The sequence below is a fragment of the Vigna umbellata genome, chromosome 5 (assembly GCF_029865625.1).
Source record: "Vigna umbellata cultivar VRB3 chromosome 5, Vumbellata_1.0, whole genome shotgun sequence".
NCBI lineage: Eukaryota > Viridiplantae > Streptophyta > Magnoliopsida > Fabales > Fabaceae > Vigna > Vigna umbellata.
The window spans coordinates 26,253,191-26,275,724 of NC_142169.1; the positions used below are offsets into that span (position 1 = coordinate 26,253,191).

The 22,534-nt window shown below is 34.2% G+C and overlaps 2 protein-coding genes across 4 annotated transcripts; one reads left to right on the top strand and one right to left on the bottom strand.

Moving 5' to 3' along the window:
• Positions 1 to 460: 460 nt before the first annotated feature.
• Positions 461 to 6,196, bottom strand: LOC148198015 (uncharacterized). The gene is made up of 5 exons (XM_088115697.1): positions 5,792 to 6,196; positions 5,598 to 5,688; positions 1,486 to 3,744; positions 1,353 to 1,434; positions 461 to 507 (listed from the first exon to the last, which is right to left on the bottom strand). Exons 3-5 carry the CDS (start codon positions 3,211 to 3,213, stop codon positions 461 to 463), a joined length of 1,857 nt encoding a protein of 618 aa, XP_087971823.1. The 5' UTR covers positions 3,214 to 3,744; positions 5,598 to 5,688; positions 5,792 to 6,196.
• Positions 6,197 to 11,127: 4,931 nt separating this feature from the next.
• Positions 11,128 to 21,309, top strand: PRP39 (Tetratricopeptide repeat (TPR)-like superfamily protein). Of its 3 annotated transcripts, XM_088115535.1 has the most exons (15): positions 11,128 to 11,288; positions 11,555 to 12,015; positions 12,875 to 12,984; positions 13,644 to 13,873; positions 14,496 to 14,663; positions 14,778 to 15,138; positions 15,419 to 15,451; positions 15,618 to 15,761; positions 16,564 to 16,716; positions 16,802 to 16,918; positions 18,001 to 18,081; positions 18,196 to 18,351; positions 19,491 to 19,787; positions 20,711 to 20,824; positions 21,062 to 21,309. In XM_088115535.1, the coding sequence occupies exons 2-15, from the start codon at positions 11,556 to 11,558 to the stop codon at positions 21,155 to 21,157; spliced, it is 2,520 nt and encodes an 839-aa protein (XP_087971661.1). In that variant the 5' UTR covers positions 11,128 to 11,288; position 11,555; the 3' UTR covers positions 21,158 to 21,309. The 3 variants fall into 3 exon arrangements, with proteins under 3 accessions (XP_087971661.1, XP_047167167.2, XP_047167169.2); XM_047311211.2 differs by lacking the exon at positions 15,419 to 15,451; XM_047311213.2 differs by lacking the exons at positions 11,128 to 11,288; positions 11,555 to 12,015; positions 12,875 to 12,984; positions 13,644 to 13,873; positions 15,419 to 15,451 and adding an exon at positions 14,031 to 14,341.
• Positions 21,310 to 22,534: the final 1,225 nt, after the last annotated feature.

Sequence of the window (22,534 nt, forward strand, 5' to 3'; positions counted from 1 at the left end):
TTCCTTGGCCTGATTTGTGCCAAGCACGCCCAAAATCTTCACCAATTCTGCATCCTCTCGTTGCTTTAATCGGATCCTGTCAAACACATTACTGGAGAATCTAAGATTACAACATCTGATAACGTCCGTTCCTACATCAAACTGTAATCTTAGATCTCTAAAACTCTCCACCAAATTCCGCTCCTTCACCATCATTGCCGAGACCCTTACTGCCTTCCTACTTAATGCATCAGCAACCACATTTGCTTTTCCAGGATGATACAACAGTTCAAATTCATAATCCTTCAAGAACTCAAGCCACCTCCTTTGCCTCATATTCAATTCCTTTTGATCAAAGAGGTACTTGAGACTCTTGTGATCACTAAACACTTGAAATGTTGCACCATACAGATAATGCCTCCAGATTTTTAATGCAAACACGACTGCTGCTAGCTCCAAGTCGTGTGTGGGATAATTCTTCTCATGGATTTTCAGCTGTCTTGAAGCATAAGCCACGGCCCTTCTTTCCTGCATCAGCACACAGCCCAAACCTTGATATGATGCATCACAATACACTTCAAAAGGTTTGGCCGTATCTGGAATGACCAACACAGGAGCACTCGTTAATTTCCTCTTTAATTCCTGGAAGCTCTCCTCACATCTATCTGTCCAAGCAAACGGCTGGTCCTTCCTGGTGAGGTAAGTCAGAGGGGCTACTATCTTAGAAAATCCCTCAATGAATCGCCTATAGTAGCCCGCAAGCCCCACAAAGCTCCTAACTTCTGTTACAGAACGAGGACTCTCCCAATCCAGCACTGCCTTCACCTTGGCTGGATCCACTGCAATACCACCAGCAGACACAACGTGACCTAAAAATTGGATCTCCTTCATCCAGAATTCACACTTTGAACGCTTGGCATACAGCTCTTTCTCCCTCAATACACTCAAGATAGTCCTCAAATGGTCTTCATGCTCTTCAAAGCTCTTGGAATAAATGAGGATGTCATCAATAAACACCACAACAAATTTATCCAGGTACGGTCTAAAAATTCTGTTCATGTAATCCATGAAGATTGCAGGTGCGTTTGTCACTCCAAAGGGCATCACCACATACTCATAATGGCCATAGCGTGACCGAAATGCAGTCTTCTGAATGTCCTCCTCTTTAACTCTGATTTGATGATAGCCCGAACGAAGATCAATCTTAGAAAATACACACGCACCATGCAACTGGTCCAGCAGGTCATCAATCCTTGGAAGAGGATACTTGTTCTTGATGGTCAGCTTATTAAGCTGCCTATAATCAATGCATAGCCGTGAGCTGTCATCCTTCTTCTTTACCAATAATACAGGTGCTCCCCAAGGTGAAGCACTTGGGCGGATGAACCTCTTGTCCATCAATTCCTCAATCTGCTTCTTAAGCTCTACCAATTCAGCTGGTGCCATTCTGTAAGGCTGAACCGAGATGGGTGCAGCAGTGGTTACCAAATCAATTGTGAATTCTACCTCACGGATAGGAGGTAGACCAGGTACTTCATCAGGAAAAACATCTGGAAATTCATCCACCACTGTACGCCCTCCACTGTTATCAATATTGGACGAACGTTTTATCTCATTACCTTCATACGTCATGATAAGGAAACAGCTTGCTCCCTCCATGATATCTTCCTTTAACTGTCCAAGAGTAATTGACAGTTCTTCTTCTTCTTCATCCGGGAAAACTAGCTCCTTATTACCACAATCAATGAGGATCCGATTGGTAGTTAACCAATCCATTCCCAAAATTACTTCTAAGTCTTGAAGGGGTAGGCAAATGAGATTAACTTTATATTTACGCCCCTCAACTTCTATAGGACATCTCACACAAACTGTAGATGTCTTGATCCCACCAGCTGCTGGGGTTGACACCACCAGATCAAACTGTAATTCGCTCTCCACTAATCCCAGTTTCTCAACGCACTCCTTCGAGATGAAGGAATGAGTTGCCCCCGAATCATATAACACACCACAAGGCTTCCCAAACAGTAAACAAGTGCTGGTGATCAGTGTACCTGAACGAGCAGCTTCAGCACCAGTAATGGCATACACCCTTCCTGTTGCTTGTGCACGTCCACCTCTTCCCTGTTGAACTCTTCCAGCATTTGGAGGTCTCATCACTGCACGGCCTCCCATGTTACACTCCTGATCTGAGTGTCCGTTCCTCCCACATTTATTACAACGTTTCCCTCCAGCAAGTTGAGGACAAGCCCACCTCAAATGTGGTCCTCCACACTGATAGCACGTCAAACTCCTTGGCTGTCCAGTTTGGCCAACAGTGACCAAGGCCTGCGATCCACCAGATGACTGAGTTGGACGAACGTATGGATATCTTCTTAAGTTCGTAGCGTTTCTGGACACCACCTGTCCCCTATTCAACTGCTGCTTCTTCTGTTGTTCTGCCTCCGCAACGTTCTTCTCCAATACTTTTGCTCTTTCAACCATGGCAGGGAAGGATTTAATACATAAGCAGGATATCAACACCTTCAGATCACTTCTTAATCCATTTTCAAACTTTCTACACTGCCACTCTTCACTAGTCGCCATTGTATAAAACCTCACTAAATGCTTGAACTTATTTGTGTATTCTGAAACAGACATACTGCCTTGCACCAGTTGAAGGAACTCCACTTCTTTGGCAAAACGTACACTGTCTGGGAAATACTCTTCATAAAATTTTGCTCTAAAAACCTCCCAATTAACTGGATTCTGCGCTTCAGTCAACAACATCTTCATACTGGACCACCAATGGCTAGCTTCTCCTGTCAACAAATACTCTGTATATGCCAACCGATTTTCATTTGGGCATCTTTTGGCATCATAGATCCGCTCCATATCTCTAAGCCACTGATCAGCTTCATCCGGAAGTCCCCTGCCATTGAACTTGGCAGGATGGTGCTGCAAGAAACTCTCTAAACTCCATTCTGCATGAGGTACAGCATTAGAGGAAGAGGCTCCTGGTGTGCCTCGGCCAGCTGCCAAAATATCCATTAGTTGTCTCTGCGTTGCTTCTGAATGAACACGAGAAGCCTCCAAACTTTGTATTGCTTCCTGGTTTTGCCTCATCAAGGCAGCGTTCTGCTCCACCAAAGTTGTGTTTTGTTGTTGAAGCCTGTCTATGACTGCCTCCAACACACGGGCACTAACTGGTGCATCAGATTCATTCGGCTGAGGTGGGGGAGGAAGTCTAGGAGCCATTCGTTTTCTGGATCAGAGAAAACGTACGTTAGATATGTTCAAGAGTTAAAAATTACTAACTCATCAAACACATATCAAGCACACAACGAAAAGCACAGTGCACTCATACCCTATATGTCCTTAAAAGAACAAAACTGCTCTGATACCAATAAATGTAACATCCCAATAAATAGTAATTACCATTAATCAGAACTAATCACATTTATAGAAAATACAGTGCAGTCTTAATATAAATAACAGCTGCTCCAAAAATAAAACAGCACGCACAGTAATTTACAGAAGCTGTTCAGAAATTTAAAACTGAACATACAGCACATAACAGTACTCGGAACTTCCTCAAAATACAGAAACCAGTTCAGATTTACAATTCTGCAGAACTATATACAGAACTGTCAAAATACAGCACAGAAAAACCGACTACGGCTACTACAGAGACGAGCCTCTACTGCTCAGCTTTAACTTCAACTTCCACAAGGTTGGCATCCTCCAAATTTTCTTCTTCCAGCATAGATTCAAGGGGTGCCTCACCATCTGCTCACATCCACAACGGATGATCATTGCATTGACAAGACGGACATACAGAAACAGTAGACAACACAAGGAAATTGCAAGGGTAAGCTTAGGTAATTTAATTCAATACAATCAACATCATTTTTAATCATAATCAATCAATCATACATTTTATTCAACATCAAACATATATATATATTCACGCATACAGTAGCTCATCCAAACTCTCATAACTAAAGACTGTCCGGACTGTATGATCCATGTATCTACAGGCGTTCTTGCACCCGGGTGATGTAGTAACTGGGATACCCTCAACAGCTGCCACCCGAGGTTAGCCCTTATCAGCCCAAGTACTATATAGGACTAGTGCCTCCTGCCATTCCCACGCATGAACTACCCTCCTCTACTTGAGGATGAGCAATCACGGAATATCAGGATGAACAGCCATCAGTAGCTTATCCATGGTCATACTACACTACTTCTCATATTTTCATCATGGAGACGTTCCTCCTTGGAACGCTCATATACAATCCAATAAAATCTATCCACACCATCATTCACACATTATTATCCATCATCATATTCAGATTTCCATTCTGTGTTCCACTCTCTTAATTTAACTCAAAGTTTCTCATTTATTAGACCAATATGATTGCATTACAGTACGCTGCTATCACGTTTCTGAACAAAAGAAACGCACCAGTATTCATTCACAGTCATTGAGACAATTGAATAATTTAGCTGAATTTGAGTCTAAGAGATCCGAATAATACTTATGAAAAATTCTAAGTATAAAGACTTGAGGTTGAATGAAAAGGACCATCACAGTTTAACGGGATTCAAATAAATAATTAGAGCTTTGATAAATTCGGAACGAGTACTGCCAGTCAAAGACCGAACATTAATTAACAATTTGGACGAACGCCATATGTGTTCGCTCTCGAAGCAAGAAAAGACGAGCGTTCAATTACAAAACCGAACGCTGCTCAGGACGAACGCCAGGTTAATGACCGAGCACCAAATAGAACGAACGCGCCTGGGAACGAATGCGCATTTGAATGAACGTTCGGTATCAGACCGAACGCTAACCCGGACGAACGCTCAATCTAAGATTGAGTGTTCATTTGGACGAACGCTCAGTATAATACTAAGTGTTGCTTAGGACGAACGCTGGTAAACAAAACCGAGCGTCCTAACTATACTTCACTTTATTTTAAATTTTTGGACACGCTAGGCTAAGCCGAACGCTCACGCCTAACTCTTGACAACTAATAACGCTCGTTCCAGATCAGGGTCCTTTCCAAATGAAAGAATCCTTATTCTAAGTGATGTTCCAAGGAAACCGAACGGTATAAGACCGTTCGATAACGAGCGCACCTGATCAATCAGAGAAGATGAAAATTCCAGATTTTTCAACCCGATAATTCCACAGTTTTTCCTAACTTATAATTTATTTCCACCATAAATCTTAGACATTACAGAATTCATTTTATAATCTCATCTCATACAAAATCTTCCATTTTCCAGTTCACAGATATCATCATCAACATACATTCGAATCATTTTCATTCCAACCATACAGAAATTCAATCCTGTTCAAAATCACACATCTCATTCTCTGCATACAGTTCAACCAGTAACATCATAAACATACAGTTCAAAGCATTTACAGTCATATACCACCAGTACAACATACTCGTACATGCATACTCCAAACTTCATACATATCATACAATTCAAACATCCAGTACTACCATACTCATTTATGCACACTCAAACATAGATTCTGTCATGCAGTTCAGACATTCCAGCACATTACATTGCTTTCATACAATCAAACCAGTATTAAATTAAATCCCTAAAGCTTCCCTTACCTGATATGACAGTGCACTTCAAAATGCTAGAGTTTCACTTGTTCTCTCACGGCTTCTATCCAGAAATTCTCTCAACCACTTTCCACTAAATCTAATACACCAAGATTATAACAGATCAGATTTCTAATCATGCATGCAACCAGAATTTTGGTCCGCATGAACTAAATGAACAATTATGCAGAATGAGAACTTACCAGTTCGGTTCTCAATTCTGTTCGGATCAAAATGATGCTCACTGTGCAGGGAATGATTCTGTGGTGTCTGAAATGAGATCAGATGGATTGATAGTGAGTTGTTTTAGAGAGGAGATGAAAGAGTGCAGAGACAATTTCAGAGAAGATGGAAGATCAGAATTCTAGAGGAAGAAGGTGATTGCATGCAAGAAAGAGAAGTGTTTTTCAGAGAAATCACTTTCTCTCCTTCGTCAAACGGTTGAGCAGTTATTCACTGCCACCTGGTTTCCAAATACTGATTTTAGAAGCTTCCAAATTGACATATGGCATTCAGTGCATGCAGAGAGGATTTAGTGGAATTTTGACGTGGCAGGTGTATTAAAACAGTGATCAGAGAATGGATTTAAGTGTATTAATTTTATCAGATTCTCACAAATATCATCTTTATCTTTAGCACATAAAACATTCACGTGAGACTATGATTCATAAATTCATACAACTTAATAAATAAGTAAAACTAATAACCAGTAACAAGAGATGAAAAAACATAATAATAACTCAATAAAATAAAATACGAGAACAAAAGTAAGAGAATAAATTAGCTAAGTAAATAATAGTATTAGAATGTGTTAGGATGATATTGAATCGATTACAACCTCCTATAATGACTTACAACACCTCACAAAATTAATTCTAAGTTGTTGGAATCAATCTCATATATGTTGGAATTGGTTGCAGTTAGAATCCATTATCATTATTATAAAAATTAATATATTATTATTATTCAATAATAATAACAATAAAAGTTATTATTATTAATATTATTATTTATTAATATTAATGATTATAAGTATTAAATGCAAAGGTATTGTTTGACGATATTATAATTAAATTATTATTTGTATAAAAGTATAATTAAATTACTAAATTAACTAAACTTATACCAGAATACTATAAATTATTATATACTTTTACATAAACCTAAACTCACAAGTTAAATAACTAAATTAATTATCTTTACTTAACTCGTGCATGAATTTTAAAGCTCTTTTCCTATCTATGCCTATTGTCTGCAATGCATTTTATTCAATTGATTCAATCTCCTTAAATTGATTAGAACCAAAATCATGAATATAAATGTCATGGTAGTCCAACAACCAAGGATAATTACATTTTTCCTTAATGTGTCCATAAGAGGAGTTTCCATAGTCATTGACACTTCACCACCATAACCACTAAGTCTACATAATCATGTATAGTCGAGCTCAACAACGCTTTTGTTGAGCTTAATAAACGTTGGTCGAGCTCAGACAATCACATTTTCCACAACGTGTCCATAAAAGGAGTTTCCATAACCATTGCCATTTCACCACCACAACCGCCAAGTCTCTATAACCATGTCTAGTCGAGTTTTATAGTGTCTTTTTCGAGCTTATTAACGTCTTTGTCGAGCTCGAAAAACTTTGGTCGAGCTCAACAAAACAATCAAAAAATGTGATGAACGACTTTTTGTTGTTTTTGTTTACTTTTTTTCCCTTGTATCAACACTTGAACTTTAATATAACACTGTTAAAATATGAAACACACAAGCAAAATGCTATAATCAGTTACACGCATAGCCTATCTAATTCCAAGCATGTTGGAATCGATTTTAACTCTTTCTTCGTATCCATGGAATCGATTACAACCTCAATGAAATCAATTTCAACTCCTTTATATTAACCATGAGATTAATTTCAGCTTGTTTAGGAATCAATTCCCTTTTATATAATGCTCCTCCTTCTTTGATCTCTAACGAAAACTTAAAGTTATGACTTCATGAAGATGTAATCTCACCACATATAATCCAGTTGATGGTTGTTAAATGATACATTCATAAACCAGACACGTGAATACGATGTCATACATAACGAGGGTATAATTATGTTTTCACCTATATGACTACAAACTCTCCTCAGTTGAAGAGAAATATGAAAAATTCTTGTATCCTGCTAATCCTCGCTAATCCTCTCCTTCTCTCACTCTCAAATCCACCAAAATGAACATTCATTCATCCCTTGTCTTTAAGTACAATGTCTCACTCCAAACAAACACAACCTCAAGGATTGTGACATATTGTCAATTCCTCATCCTTAACTTTGTTATGGTGTGTTATAATCATGTTTGAACATGTAGTTTATCTTAAAAAATATTTAATTTTCATAATGATCTTTGTTTATATTTTAAAAAATTATACTTTTTTATGTTTACAAAAATTTATGAGCTAGTCCTAATTAATCCATACTCACAAAATTTTTATGAACTTTTTTTTATCTTCTCTTTCTATATTAGGACAGACTAGGTTATTATGTTTAGTGTTGCTCCACTTATTTAATTAATTATGATAAACATAAATTTGAAGTATTTGAGCAAAATTAATGATATCAAAATTATAGTAATTTTTTTCACAATTTTAAATAATAAATGAATTAAAACTCGTATTTCATTGTGAATGAAATAACTCATCACTAATGCAATTAATATTATTATTAAAAATCTAAAATAAAATCAAATAATAAATTTATTTTACAAGTATCATAACTGATAAAATAAACCATATAAACTAATAAAATAAACTAGAAGAAAAAAAAACTAAAAAACATTAACTTTGTTTCGAGTACGAGGTCGAGTCACTTCAAACACCTACACAATTTCTCTTGGGATGTTGTTTGGTAGCTAACTCAAGTCATCGTCTTCACTCTACCGTTCGGAGGGGTACCTACCAAAGGTTTTTAATGCTAAAAGCATTAAACTATCCGTAGGAGAGTTTAGTCTAATGGTAGTAAATGTAAATGCGATCACACACCTCTTACCTTTGACCTATATTTATAGTTTTTTGACATGAACTTGAGATTAGAAAAACCTTAATCCTGCCCCAGTCTCAATTCAATACTTCCACCATTTATCTTAATCATCGTAGATAAACATGTTTATCGGCTAAGGACGAACGCCCCTGTATTTGGCTGTTCGGTCTTGTCTATCAATTCTATTTCATTCGCTCACTAAGTTGCTTCCTCTACTCTGAAGCCGTCCGACTTGATTGATGTGAGATGTATATATGACTATTCGGGTCATACGGTACAAACTGCATCTTCAAATATCAATTAATAAATTAGTCTTACTTGTTGATATAGTATGTGAATATTTATCTTATTAACATATTTATGAGGTGATACACACTAGGTCTTGTCTTCTAGACATACATACAATAAAGATGTTACACTTTTACAATTGTTTCACCAACTTTTTTACCTACTTAAACATGTTCAATATCCATGACTTAACATGAATAATATTTGGTTATTTTTTTACGGTCTAAGACAAATATAATGTGTTTCACATTTATGTTATAGAAAAGTTAATAAATAATAACTATTTAGAAACAAAAAAATAATTAATCTTTATACTAACTAATTTAAACGTTATTTTAGGCACAAAAAGTTATCGATATTTAAAACAATCTCCATTATTGACAACAACTTATAATTAAATTATAAATTAGAACTTAAATTAATCTTTATGATTTTTTATCAATATTTTAACTACTTAAACTATTAGTTTCTAAATTGTTTTCTAAACTCCAAAAGTGAATCTCAATAACTAAAAATATCAATCAAAATCTATAACTTTTTTTGTAAACATACTTCAGTGCTCACTGTACCATAGAAATGATCATTCATCTCATATGAATAGAAAATTTAAGAATGTAGAAAATGCTGAAATATTTTGAAAATATCTGTTTATTTATTTTTGTTAGACTTTTATATCATTTACATATTAGCAAGTAGTCTATTGTGTGGAATAACATTATGTGTTAAGTCAAGTTGAAAATAAAAAGAAGAGCTCATTCCATTATGCAGCCCAATAATTTTCATGTACACCTTCATAGGGTGAGTAGAAGATTAATTTTTTTTCCAGCTTGCTGTTGTGTCATCTATGTCTATACTTTGTATTAGGAATGAATTTAAGAAAAAAATATTAAAGATTATCGAACTTGAATATTGCTCATGATTTTCGCTAATCTGAAAGTTATTTTATTTGTTTTTTAAATCTTACAAGTAATCTAAATCTATACTATATAATTTTAAAGTAAAAATTAATTGTTTTAGGTTAAATGTTTACTTCAATCTATTTTTACTATTTTTTTTGCTGTTAGTGTTCTTGAGTCGATGAAATATAATGCTAATGCATTACAAAGATACAAGTCAATTTGGTATTTTGTTTAATAATTAATATAATAATAAATTTGTTGCAAAAATTTAACAACCACACATTTGATATATATTTATAGGTTTCTTATAAATTTTTGTTTAAGATTGAACTAATCAAGCTTTAATTTTATTAAAATAGATTATAAACATGTTTAGTTTAATTATATTATTAGTTGAATGTGATAGACGCCAATAGGTTTTCTTCCATGTTGAACTTGTGATAGTTCGATCCGTGTATGTGTCATACAATAACTTTTAAACTGTATGATTTATAATTTTTTTATATAAAGAAATATTATTCAAATTACACCTATTACACTGCATGTGCGCAAAGTTTTCAAACAATATAATTTGAAAGTAAAAAGATTTTTCAGTTTGGATAATCTAACAATAAAATATGTCTTATAAATTTTGTATATACTTTTATACTAAATTATAATTTTCCAATTATATAATATACAAGTAAGTTTTTAAAGATAAATAGTAATTTTATATTTATTTGTTTTGGTGCGCACATTTTGTTTTTATTTTATTTCTATCATTTAATATATAACCGTTTTTTAAAATTATAATAGTTAACTTACTAATTTTATCCTTTAGTTACTTTTTGTTTTTCAATTTAATCATTTTATTTTTAAAATTTAACTATATTCTAAATTAAATTAATTATTTAGAACGGTAAAAATACCTATAAAATAAATTAAAACTATTCTATCTAATTATAATCATTTATGTAATTACAATTTTATCATTTTGTATTATTATAAAAAAATAACATGCATATATTTTTCTACAAGTATACTAAAATAGTAAATTAGTAAAAAAGTAAAATAAAAGAAGGTTTTTTAGAGTTTGGGCTCACTAAAAAAGGGCTTCGGAGCGCAACAAATGGGAAGCACCCAGGTCATTCCTTTTGAGTAACCCATGTAATGTATGTGTTGTTACTGAGCAGTGACGCCACGAATGTCAGTTTTGACAAAACTAGGCCCATTACATCATAGTATGTTAGCACGGACGGTTCAGATCGTAGCATTATCCATCACGTACGGCATCAGATCTAACAGAACCATCACGCGCCATGGAGCCGCCAACTCCCACTTCTCCGCTATATAACTGCAGCACCTCACGTTTTTATTGCCCTACTTCGCAATTTCAATTCGTGTTACTTGATTAACCACCAAAAACAGCCACCACAGGTTTTAATTTCGTCTTCGAAGAAGGAAAGACGCAATCTTTTCTCGGCGACGAAGTTGTTTCTCTTCTTTGAGGTACTTCGAGCGTTCCCTTCACTCTCGGTTAGGGTTTTGTGTTTGAAACCCTAGGGATTTTAGTGATTGAAAATACCTGTTGATATATTGTCCTGGTTATCTGTCTTTGAAACCAAATTTTGTGTTGTGCTGACGCCTGCATTGGATTATCTGGTGTTGGTGATCTTACATTTCGAATTATTGTTACTATGATTTTGAATTACGGTTTCGCGTTCAACGCCCTCGCTAATTGTTTCGAATTATTGTTACCATGTTTTTTATTCAAGTATGGCAGATAGTGAATCCGTTGCTACCGAAGCATCCGCTCATTCCGCTGCTGAGGCATATGCTTCGGCTGGTTATGCCGAGTCTGGGTCAAATCCTACTCTCGAGGCAGGTGCTACTGCTGATCAACCGGCTGGAGAAGGAGCTCAGTCCACTTCAACGTATGGATTTGGTTATTCTAATACTGGTGATGTGAATGCGTATACTGGGGATCCGAATTCTGTTCTACAGCAATCCCAATTCAATGCTACTGGTGATACCAAGCCAGCTGGTGGAGTGCCAGATGCTAACGAAGCCTCTGCTGGGGTTGGAAGCACTGCTGCTGAGCCTGCTCTGGCTTCTAACTACAGTTCATCTGTCAACGGTGGTGTAGTCGGTTCAGTGACGAACGGACTTGAAAACGGAAATGCATTGGAAAACATTGACGGGTCGGTTGATGAAAAACAACTCGCAGATGGCTACGGTGTGTATTTTTTTTTTCATGTTATGAATATATTTTATGAATTTTGTTGTTCTGTCTTTACTTTATTTTTGTGCAAAAGGTTGAGTCCTAAATGTCAAGCTTAGGGGCAGAACTATTTGGTGTATAATCATGAGGAAGACATAAAAGGTCTTAATGGTTTAGTAACTGGCAAATATCTAATAGATCTTGCTGCAAGTTCTTACGATTTACCACGTGAATTAGCAAATCCATGTTGATAGTCAGTGACTTTTTATAACAGTTTTTATATGGAAAAAGGAAGAGTTTTACTCATCACATGCACTGGAAGTGGAGTTGAAGCCTGGAAACAAGTGGTCTCTAATTTACCCGTTTCTATCAACATGATAGTTTGTACCTAGCATACAGGTCTGAGAGAGTAGATGTAGAGTATTTTTTGACGCAAGTCTAACTTTCTTTGTACAGTCAGATAACCACATCTGTTTGAATAAAAAATATGCAGAAGCAATAATGTGATGGTTCTGGTATACGTGATTGAGATATGATGTGAAAGAAAACGAAATACGTTAGGGTGATGCTGTTTGGATATTTATGTTCGCTTTAATTTCAACTTGCTTGATATTTAGTCTAGGTTAAACTTATAATTTGACATGGTTCAATTCAAAATCATTGATAATATTTGTAAAACTTATTTTTTGTACAAATATAACGGTGCACTTAAAAATTGTAGGACTGAAACTAGTGTAATTTTCTGTGGGAGGCTGTCTTTTATATTACTAATCCAATGCTTATTGTATGTGAGGCTTTCAATAGTTTTGTTTTTGTAATGCTTTTGCTCATTTATGAACATGGTGCTATTCATTCAATTTTTTCTTACCATTAGGAGCTGCCTTGTCTGCTGAGGAAGATCGACTGTGGAATATTGTAAGAGCTAATTCTTTAGATTTCAGTGCCTGGACTTCCTTGATTGAAGAGACAGAGAAGGTAGCCGAGGTATGTTTGTTGACTTAAATTATGTTTTTGGGATGCACTACTATTTTCGTATTTCAGATGCACAAGTTGGGTGGTTGAATAATTTTTTGTATCTAGTGTCTCCGGTTATCGTGTGAGTGTTTTTGGATGTTTATGGCAGAAGAGTTGGCTGCCAAATATACTTGTGAAATATCTGTTTTTATATTTCTTAGAGATTTGCTTTATTCATCACTGTATAACATGTAATACAAACCAGTATTCTAACTAGGTTGGCTTTGAATAAATAACTGATTCATTTTGCTTTCAGATTTGTTAAATATATGATATATGATATACAATATAATATGCGTTTTGTAATGCTATATTTTTGAATTTGTATTTCTGTTGCCTTTGTATTCATAGTTAGAAGTGTCTATATATACAATACTTTTTGTGGGCGGATTCTCTTGTTTTTATTGCAGTAACAGTCAAACAAGTATTTGCAACTTATTAATTTCGTTTGTAATTTTTATTTATGTTACCAAGTAACATCCTCCTCCCCTTTTTCTCTATTTTGTGGATGTTTAATATCCTTAAAATTGTTTGTTCAGTTGTGGAGTTAATGCAATATATTTGATTACTACTGTGTGGGCCTTACTTTTTGATGCTTGTGAAGCTCATTAATGATTTCTCTGTTGAAGGACAATATTCTGAAGATTCGAAGAGTTTATGATTCCTTTCTAGCAGAATTTCCCTTGTGCTACGGTTATTGGAAGAAATATGCTGACCATGAGGCACGACTTGGCTCTATAGATAAAGTTGTTGAGGTGTATGAGCGTGCTGTTCAAGGGGTTACATATTCAGTGGACATTTGGTTGCATTATTGCATATTTGCTATAAGCACGTATGGGGATCCCGACACTGTTCGTAGGTAATGGAAGTTTAGTTGTTTGTCATCCTTTGTCTTTTTATTTTTTATTTTTGCATTGGGAGATTTTGATTTGGTTTTCCATTCACTAGGCTCAGCTGTTTCATGCCTGCTTTCTAACCTAATTTCAGAATGCGTGCAACAGTGATATCTCCCTTTATGGCGGAAAAGCTTTGATGGATTTCATGCCAGAATGTTTTCCATTCTGATGTTTAAATCCTTGGTTTTGAGTCCACTATTTGTGGTAGTTTGAAAATTTTAGGGTCATTTTCTCCAATATACTTTTTTCCATTTCATTTCAAAGTCCATAGTTCTCTAGTTTTTTTTTGGAATGGTAGCTCTCTTTATCTTTGACACTCTGAGGTGCATCAATTTGCAAATTGCTGCCGAGAAGATCACATCTGGTTAAGGGCTAAGATGGCCTCTATGACTGCTCCATTTCTCAGACATAGTATGATTTATTGCAGGAAGGTAAATGCAGCGTTTGGATGTCTTACATGATGTTACGAGTGATTTGTTTGTTCTCCTTGAACATTAGTGCTGCTGTCTCCCATACATGGATGTGCATCAGTAAATGGATATTTTCAAAAGTGAAATATTAACCAGAACTGTTCACATGTTTCAGGCTTTTCGAACGAGGATTGGCTTATGTTGGAACAGATTATCTTTCTTTTCCCCTCTGGGATAAATACATTGAATATGAGTACATGCAGCAGGACTGGGCTCGCCTTGCCATAATTTACACCAGAATATTAGAGAATCCAAATCAACAATTAGATCGGTATTTCAGCAGGTGATTATGTGTTTTAAATTCATTTCTCCTCTATTATCAGTAGAAAATTGTTCTTGTTTATGTGCTCTGTTTTTGGGGGTTGATTTTAAACCCTTGGTGGTCACGGTGTTGCAGCTTCAAGGAGTTAGCTGGAAACCGACCTTTGTCAGAGTTACGAACTGCTGAAGAAGCTGCTGTAAGTGTTGCTTCAGAGGCTACTGCTGGACAAGGTGCTGAGGGAGAGGTTCATCCTGATGGTGCAGAGAAGTCTCCTAAATCTGTAAGTGCTGGCTTAACAGAAGCAGAAGAGTTGGAGAAGTATATCGCCATAAGAGAAGAGATCTATAAAAAAGCTAAAGAGTTCGATTCTAAGATCATTGGTTTTGAAACAGCCATCCGAAGGCCCTATTTTCACGTCCGGCCTCTCAATGTTGGAGAGCTCGAAAATTGGCACAACTATCTGGACTTTTTAGAAAGGGAAGGTGACTTAAGCAAGGTACAAATGGTTTCCTTTAAGATTGCATTGTGTTACTGATTTTTATTGTTATAGATTGACTTACAGTAAGTAATATCTGTTGCATTATATGTTTTATTGGCTAATCCGTTGGATGAAGCAACTTTTTAATCGGGAAATTGAACTGAGACTAAAGCATGGGCCTTCAATTTGGTTTCTTGAGGCTAAGTACTTCAAACCCTATTTTGTCGGAGGACATTCTAGGTTCGTCATGCATTTGTAAAAATTCACTCTTTTTAAAGTGCGAATGTTATGCATGCAGGTGTCTTGTTATCTTCCTAATCATCTGTCACAGGCAAGGAGGGTCCCTCCTTTCATATTTGAGGGGCCTCTCTGTCCCGCTAAGGAGTATTTCTTGATGCTTTGTATTTTCCTTTTATGTTTATATTGTTGGTTTTTCTTGTGTATTTATTATCATTGATAACAATTTTTACAACAATCTGATTTTTTGTGTGATTTAGATTGTCAAGTTGTATGAGAGGTGTGTCATTGCATGTGCCAATTATCCTGAGTATTGGATACGCTATGTTTTGTGTATGGAAGCCAGTGGAAACATGGATCTTGCAAATAATGTTCTTGCCCGAGCCACCCAAGTCTTTGTTAAGGTAATTTCATCTAAATATAATTCATAGAGATGCATTTATTTTTGAGTTCATATAAAGTTTTTAAACTTTGGATGAAGTGAGCAAGCGATTTATCTACTTGAACTTGTGTGATGATATGCTCAAAGTCAAACCTGCCTCATTAGGGGAATAGTAGTTGATTATAGTTAATGTTTCAGAATAAGAGCTTTCAGCTTTCTCAATATTTATTGTCCATTTAGAACGTTGATGACTTTGTGACTTCTGGGACTTGTCACTTCTAATCATGTGAAAAAATGATAACATTTCCTTAAGTATGTTTTGACTAGAAATATAGAAGGGGTATTGTAATGCTGTATTGTTTGGTTTTTTTCATCTATATTTTACCGTTTTGCGTGTGAGAGTGATTTCTTTGAAGATACATTGCACCAAGTTGTGGATATATAAAAGTTTAATTCTTTTCTCTTGACATATGGCCCGTCTGAGGTGAGAGAATCTTTTATATGTTGATTTGTCGAAACTCAATTATATAGAAGGCCTAGTAATGGTGGTAGCAATAATTTAGTTTCAGACATTTGCTTTTAGAGGCATTGATACTACGTTGAAAATCACGTTTCCTAAAATTTGAACTTCTAAGGTAATAAGTGGATGGCCCAATAGTGTTTTTGTATATCTGTCATTATTTTGGCCTGTCAGTGTGTCATACATGTGCATTCCATTTGTTGGTCCCTTTTCTTGATTTAGACAATGTAGTGTTCAGTAGTGCCCGAGAAGAGTTAACATTAATTTTTCAGTTTAGTCATTTTGTTTGTTTATTATAATGCAGAGACAACCGGAGATACATCTTTTTTCTGCGCGGTTTAAGGAGCAGAATGGAGATATAGAGGGTGCTAGAGCTGCCTATCAGCTTGTGCATACTGAAACTTCCCCTGGTCTTCTTGAAGCAATAATCAGGCATGCCAATATGGAACGCCGATTGGTATACTGGCTTGAGAAACTCTTTCTAGATTTGACTTAATTCTAGGCTGATTTGTTTACATATTTTCTATACATTGATATTACAGGGAAAAATGGAGGATGCCTTCTCCTTGTATGAACAGGCCATAGCTATTGAGAAAGGAAAAGAACATTCACAAACATTGCCGATGTTGTTTGCTCAGTATTCTCGATTTGTTTATTTGGTATGTCCTTAACATTTTTTTATGCAAATACTCTTCTGTGTCTTTGTTCCTATCTAAAGCTGGCTATTGTTTTTAAATGCATTCCTTTTTCTTTTCAGAAGAAAAGTATTCAGCTCCCTTAAACTTTTGATGTGTTTGCTAGTGAACAAGTTAAACTTGTCTTAATTGTTCCTTAAACTTGCGTTTCTTTGCAATTAAATACTTGAAACTTTATATCTTTTTGGTTCATAGCCCAAATTTCAATTTTATCTCATTCCTTGAAGTTTCATCTTTTGTGAATAGTCTTTGATATTAAATTCAAATTAGTTTAAATAATTTATTGGTTTTATTTGTATGAATAAGTTTTTCAAACTTTAATATAATAGAATTTATAATTTAAAACTGAATAAAGGCTTTTTGATTATTTGTTATTTTAAATTTGTATTTTTACTATATATCAAAATATATATATATATATATATATATATATATATATATATATATACACATATATATATACATACATACATACATATATATATACATATATATATATATATATATATATATATATATATATATATATATATAATCATGTGACAAATGGAATAAAAAGTCCATGAATAATTGAAAAATAGCTTAAATAATTTAAATCTAATGTGATCTAAAGAACTATTTGTACAAGTTAAAGTTTGAGGTATTATTTTTAAAAAACGGTAAAGTTTAAAGTATTGATTAGGGTTAAAAGAAGTTGACGGTTTGCATTGCAAATAATATAAAGATCACGGATAACTAGTATAAAGATTAAGGATCACTAGGATAAAATTGAAGTTTAGGATCTCTATTTGTAAGGGGTTGAATGCCTTTTTCCTTGTTTTAAGCTTGCCTATTGGTTTTAGAATGCCAACTACTGGTAGTTTGATTAATTTAAACCACAGCTAATTTATTTTAGCATGTCTTCATTCTGTTAAATTATACTAGCTGTTATGCCTGTATACTTCTCTTGTATGGCAATAAATAAAGCATCCAAATTATTTTAGGAAGAGAATTACTAATTCAAGTTTTTGCAACTATTCTTTTAATACTTCTCATTTTTTCATTAGGCTTCTGGGAATGCAGAGAAGGCAAGACAGATTTTAGTTGAGGGGCTGGAGAATGTTTTGTTGTCAAAACCAGTTCTCGAGGTCTGTCTTAACTTTATTTATGTTCACTTTGATTACGTACTTAGAGATTCTTCTCTTTATTTTTGTAATGATGTTTCTCATATCTAATGAGATTCTTAATTCAATAACATGCAGGCCTTATTGCATTTTGAGGCTATTCAACCCTTTCCAAAGCGAGTTGATATCGACTTTCTGGAGTCATGGGTTTGCAAATTCATAATGCCTAACTCAGAGAGTCCTAGTGTAGCTAGTGCAATTGAGCGTGAGGAACTTTCTAGTATTTTTCTGGAGGTAAGTCCTTTTATCAAGGATGTTCTAGAATGTGTTTTATGAGTTTCCTTGAGTAATTAAATATTGCTTTAGGATATTTTTTTTTTTACTTTTTCTGGTGTATGTTTATTAGTTATTATTCCATCTACAATAAGTGGTTTTTCTGGGAAATTGGGTTGTCTAAGTTTCCAGTGGGTCAATTGATCCTTGTAACTGACTGCCAGTGATGACATCCACTTTGAAACGTGAAATGCAATCGATGCTACTTTAGTAAAGAAATATATAATGGATGGTTTAATCCATAGTCTATTGATAATTGTTAACCTTGAGGTTGTGACAGGAAAGTGTAGGTGCTTACTTCTGTGTCTAGTGTGTAAGTGTGTGTTTGTCTTTTCCAGTAATGAGATTGAGAAAAGATAATGGTAATCTATCAAACATTGGTTTAATTTATTGATTTTGGCAGCCCTTGATCAGAAGTTTAGTTCTTTTAACACTAACACAACTGTCATTTGCAGTACTAGTCTTATTATTGGATAACTGGTATGGCTAGCTGTTACTAGGGGCACGGCCTAGTTTTAATAAAATTATTGTTTTTGAAAATTTTAAGTTACCATGGATCATTTATGTATTGTGGGCTATGATGTGTGCCAGGAAATCAGAATTTCATTCAAGTCTTTGAATGATAATGATTTGAATGGAAACTGGAAAATCATGACCAAAATAGAAGGTTGAACATGTTCACAGTATAAATATAGGAGTGAGTGGAGGGAATTTAGCAGAGGGGCATCTTGATATGTTTCTCTGCCTTAAATTTTTAACTTGTCTTTCTGAACGGTTTTGAAATGGTAATTGCCTTGAATTTAACTTGTGCCTCTTTGAATGGTTTTGAAATGGTAGTTTATTTTGTAACAGTGCTTCACAAATACCATTGGCAGTATAATATATCTTTGTTCTATTCCGGTCTCTTTATAATTATTTTAATTGAACACATTTTTTAGATATTGTACATCTATTTGATGGTCTTTTGCTATTGTTTTCAAAGAACTATTATATCTTATTTTTTTTAAAAGTATGTGTCTGTTTTCGAAGGCCTTATCTTTCTATACTTGTTGAATTATAATTTGAATATTATTAATTTTTGTGAATTGTTTATTTTCCAGTTTTTGAATCTCTTTGGAGATGTTCAATCAATCAAGAGAGCAGAGGATATGCATGCCAAATTGTTTTTGCCACACAGAAGCATGTCAGAGTTGAAGAAACGTCATGCTGAGGATTTCTTAGCTTCAGACAAAGTTAAAGCGTCAAGAACTTATTCTGCTCAATCACCTGCCCAATCCGTGATTGGTGCGTATCCAAATGCACAAAACCAATGGACTAATTATGGAGTACAACCTCAAACTTGGCCTCCGGTTACACAAGCACAGGGGCAACAGTGGACTGCTGGCTACACCCAGCAGGTATGGTATCCTTTCTTATTTGCTGGCATATTGTGTATGTGGGGTTTATACGTGTGAATCTCTAATCCTGGATATTGTTTTGGCTGTTTAGACTGTCAAATCTGTCAAGCAATATAGTGTTCACTATTTTTGTGTGCTATACTTGTTAATCAGATATGATCCTGATTGTGTTTAGAAACGAATGTGGACATGTAAGACGTGACAAACGCACTCCACTAAGCTTCAGCATTATTTAAGTAGAAGTTTTGCTTATTAAATTCTTGCAATTTAACTCCATGATTGCTTCAAGCATCTTTATCAAAGCTAGCACCATTGAGCTTGTGTTTTCACAATTTTCTTATTATACTATCTCATTTTATCGAGTTAAAATTAATATTTATACTAATTTTAATTTTATCATTTTATTTAATTAAAAAATATCTGTTATTATTTTCTATATTGATGTGTAATTTATAATTTGAATGAAAACAATGTTGGAAAGACAATACAGATTCATATTTTGCATAAAAGAAGAGAATAATAGTTTTAGGGTTTGAAATATTGAAAATTAAAATATATTTTAGGATGAAATAAGAAAATGATGTGTACTCAAAAGTGGTATTCCCACTGTATGCTGTTATAGATTATAACTTGTAGATTATAGATGAACATCGTATCATGAATGCGCATAGTTTTGGTGTGTACTAAAATGATTAGTATTTCTATGACGGAGCTAAGATGTTTTACTCGTGTTCTGTGTCATTCTGTGTTTGTACACCTATATTCATAAAATAAGCACCTGAATTAGGTGTAATTTTAATTCGTTGTTTAATTGAAACGGTTATATTATTTTGTTATCAAACTGTTGTCATTCTCCGCCAATTGTTTTAGCAAGTTGATAGAGTGATATATGTTCTATACTGATTCATTCTGATTTGGTGCAGGCTTCTTATGGGGCTTATGCTGGATATGGCGGCAATTATGCAAATTCTCAATTGCCCGCATCAGTTCCACCGAGTACTGCATACGGGGCCTATCCTCCTTCTTATCCTGCACAGGTACAAAGCAGTATTTATTTATTTAGTTGATTATTTGGCCCCTAACATGTATTTGGATTAGTGGATACCATGGAACTTTTATTGTGATTTCTTTTTCTAAGGGAAAGTGATCGAATAAAACTAACCATGCTAATGTTGTTTGTTGTTTATATATTTCGATAGATAGATAGCTTCTGGTAAACATAATCATGATTAGTTTTATTAAGGTTGATTCTTTTGTATGAATTTGAATTTCAGCCGGCGGTTCCTCAACAGCCCTATGCGCAACCTGTTGCAGCCCCTGCACAGCAACCTGCTGCAGTTCCTCAAGCCTATTACGGTAGTTATTACTGAGTTCACAAAATGAGATGACAACTGTTTTCGCCTCCTGTATTTTTTTTCCTTTATTTTATAGGGTAATTTGATATTAGGTATGGAGTACAGTTGTAGTTATACTGCTGAAAATAGAAAATTGTTTGACTAATTTGCTATTGTTTTTTTAGTTATTTCTGTGTACATTCTATTGGTAATTATTTTCTTTTCACCGGTATACTTTTTTTTAATGCGGATTAAGTAACATTTAAGGCTGCTGGCAAATTTGGTCACTTAAATTCAGTTAAGTTCGTCTTTAAAATTTTATACAATTTTACTTAGTCTATGTTTCCCCCTTTTAAACGAATCTGTGCATAAAGTAGGTTTTCGTCAAGTTATGTAATTTTGGGTTTTCATTATGAATTTAAACAATTAATTTTAGAGTTGAAAGCAGGGTAAATTATAGAATTTTTTTTAGAAGACAACCGTTTAAAGGGAATCAAAGCTGTCGGGAAGAAAGAAGGACTTGAAACAACATATTAATATAAAGAATTGTAATTAAATAAACAAGCAATTTAATAAAAAACTAATTATTTTGTTATTTTGATTGAATAATTTATAATCTATCATATTTTTTTCAATCGTTTTTCCATTGTCAATTTCCTTTTTAAATTTCTTCTACTTTTTCGTTTAACATAAATTTGTCTTTCTTTTAACATTTAACATAAATTTAATAGGTTGGGTTTATCAACTTAATGACAAAGACAAATGGTACGAAGGCAAATGATGGAGGACAAATGCAAGAATTTTAGGATTAATATGAAGAAGAATATGCGTCACATTAATGTTTAGATTTATTTGTTTAATGTGAGGGTTAATAAGATGTGATGAAAATGAACCAAGACGAATAGAAAGACCGTAGACGAAATAGAGGAAGATGTATAAGAGTTCTAGCTTTGTCTAAAGTTATGCATAAGTGAGTGGAGATAAATATCATTCGTATTAAAGTGGATTAGTTTAATCATGAATCAAACCCAGCATAATGTAATTCATATGACAACAAATTTATCATTTATTTCTGATAACAACACATTCCTTAAGTGAACTTTTTCCTAGAATTTCTTACAACTAGAATCAAACATTTTTATTTGAGCAATTGTTTGTCACTTAATTATCTCATTACTTTAGGCTTTGTTCATTTGAATGTATTTCAGGATTTGTTCATTTGAATGTATTTCAGGAGAGTTATTGAATGAATTTGAAAGTAAATTTTTTGTTGTTTATTTGAGTGGATTTGGAGATAAGTAAAAGTGGATTTAGAAGTAAAATTTGTGAAAATTAGTGTAGGATTGATGTCACAAATTAAAAAATTTTATTTCTAAATCTACTCTCACTTATCTTCAAATTTACTCAAATAAA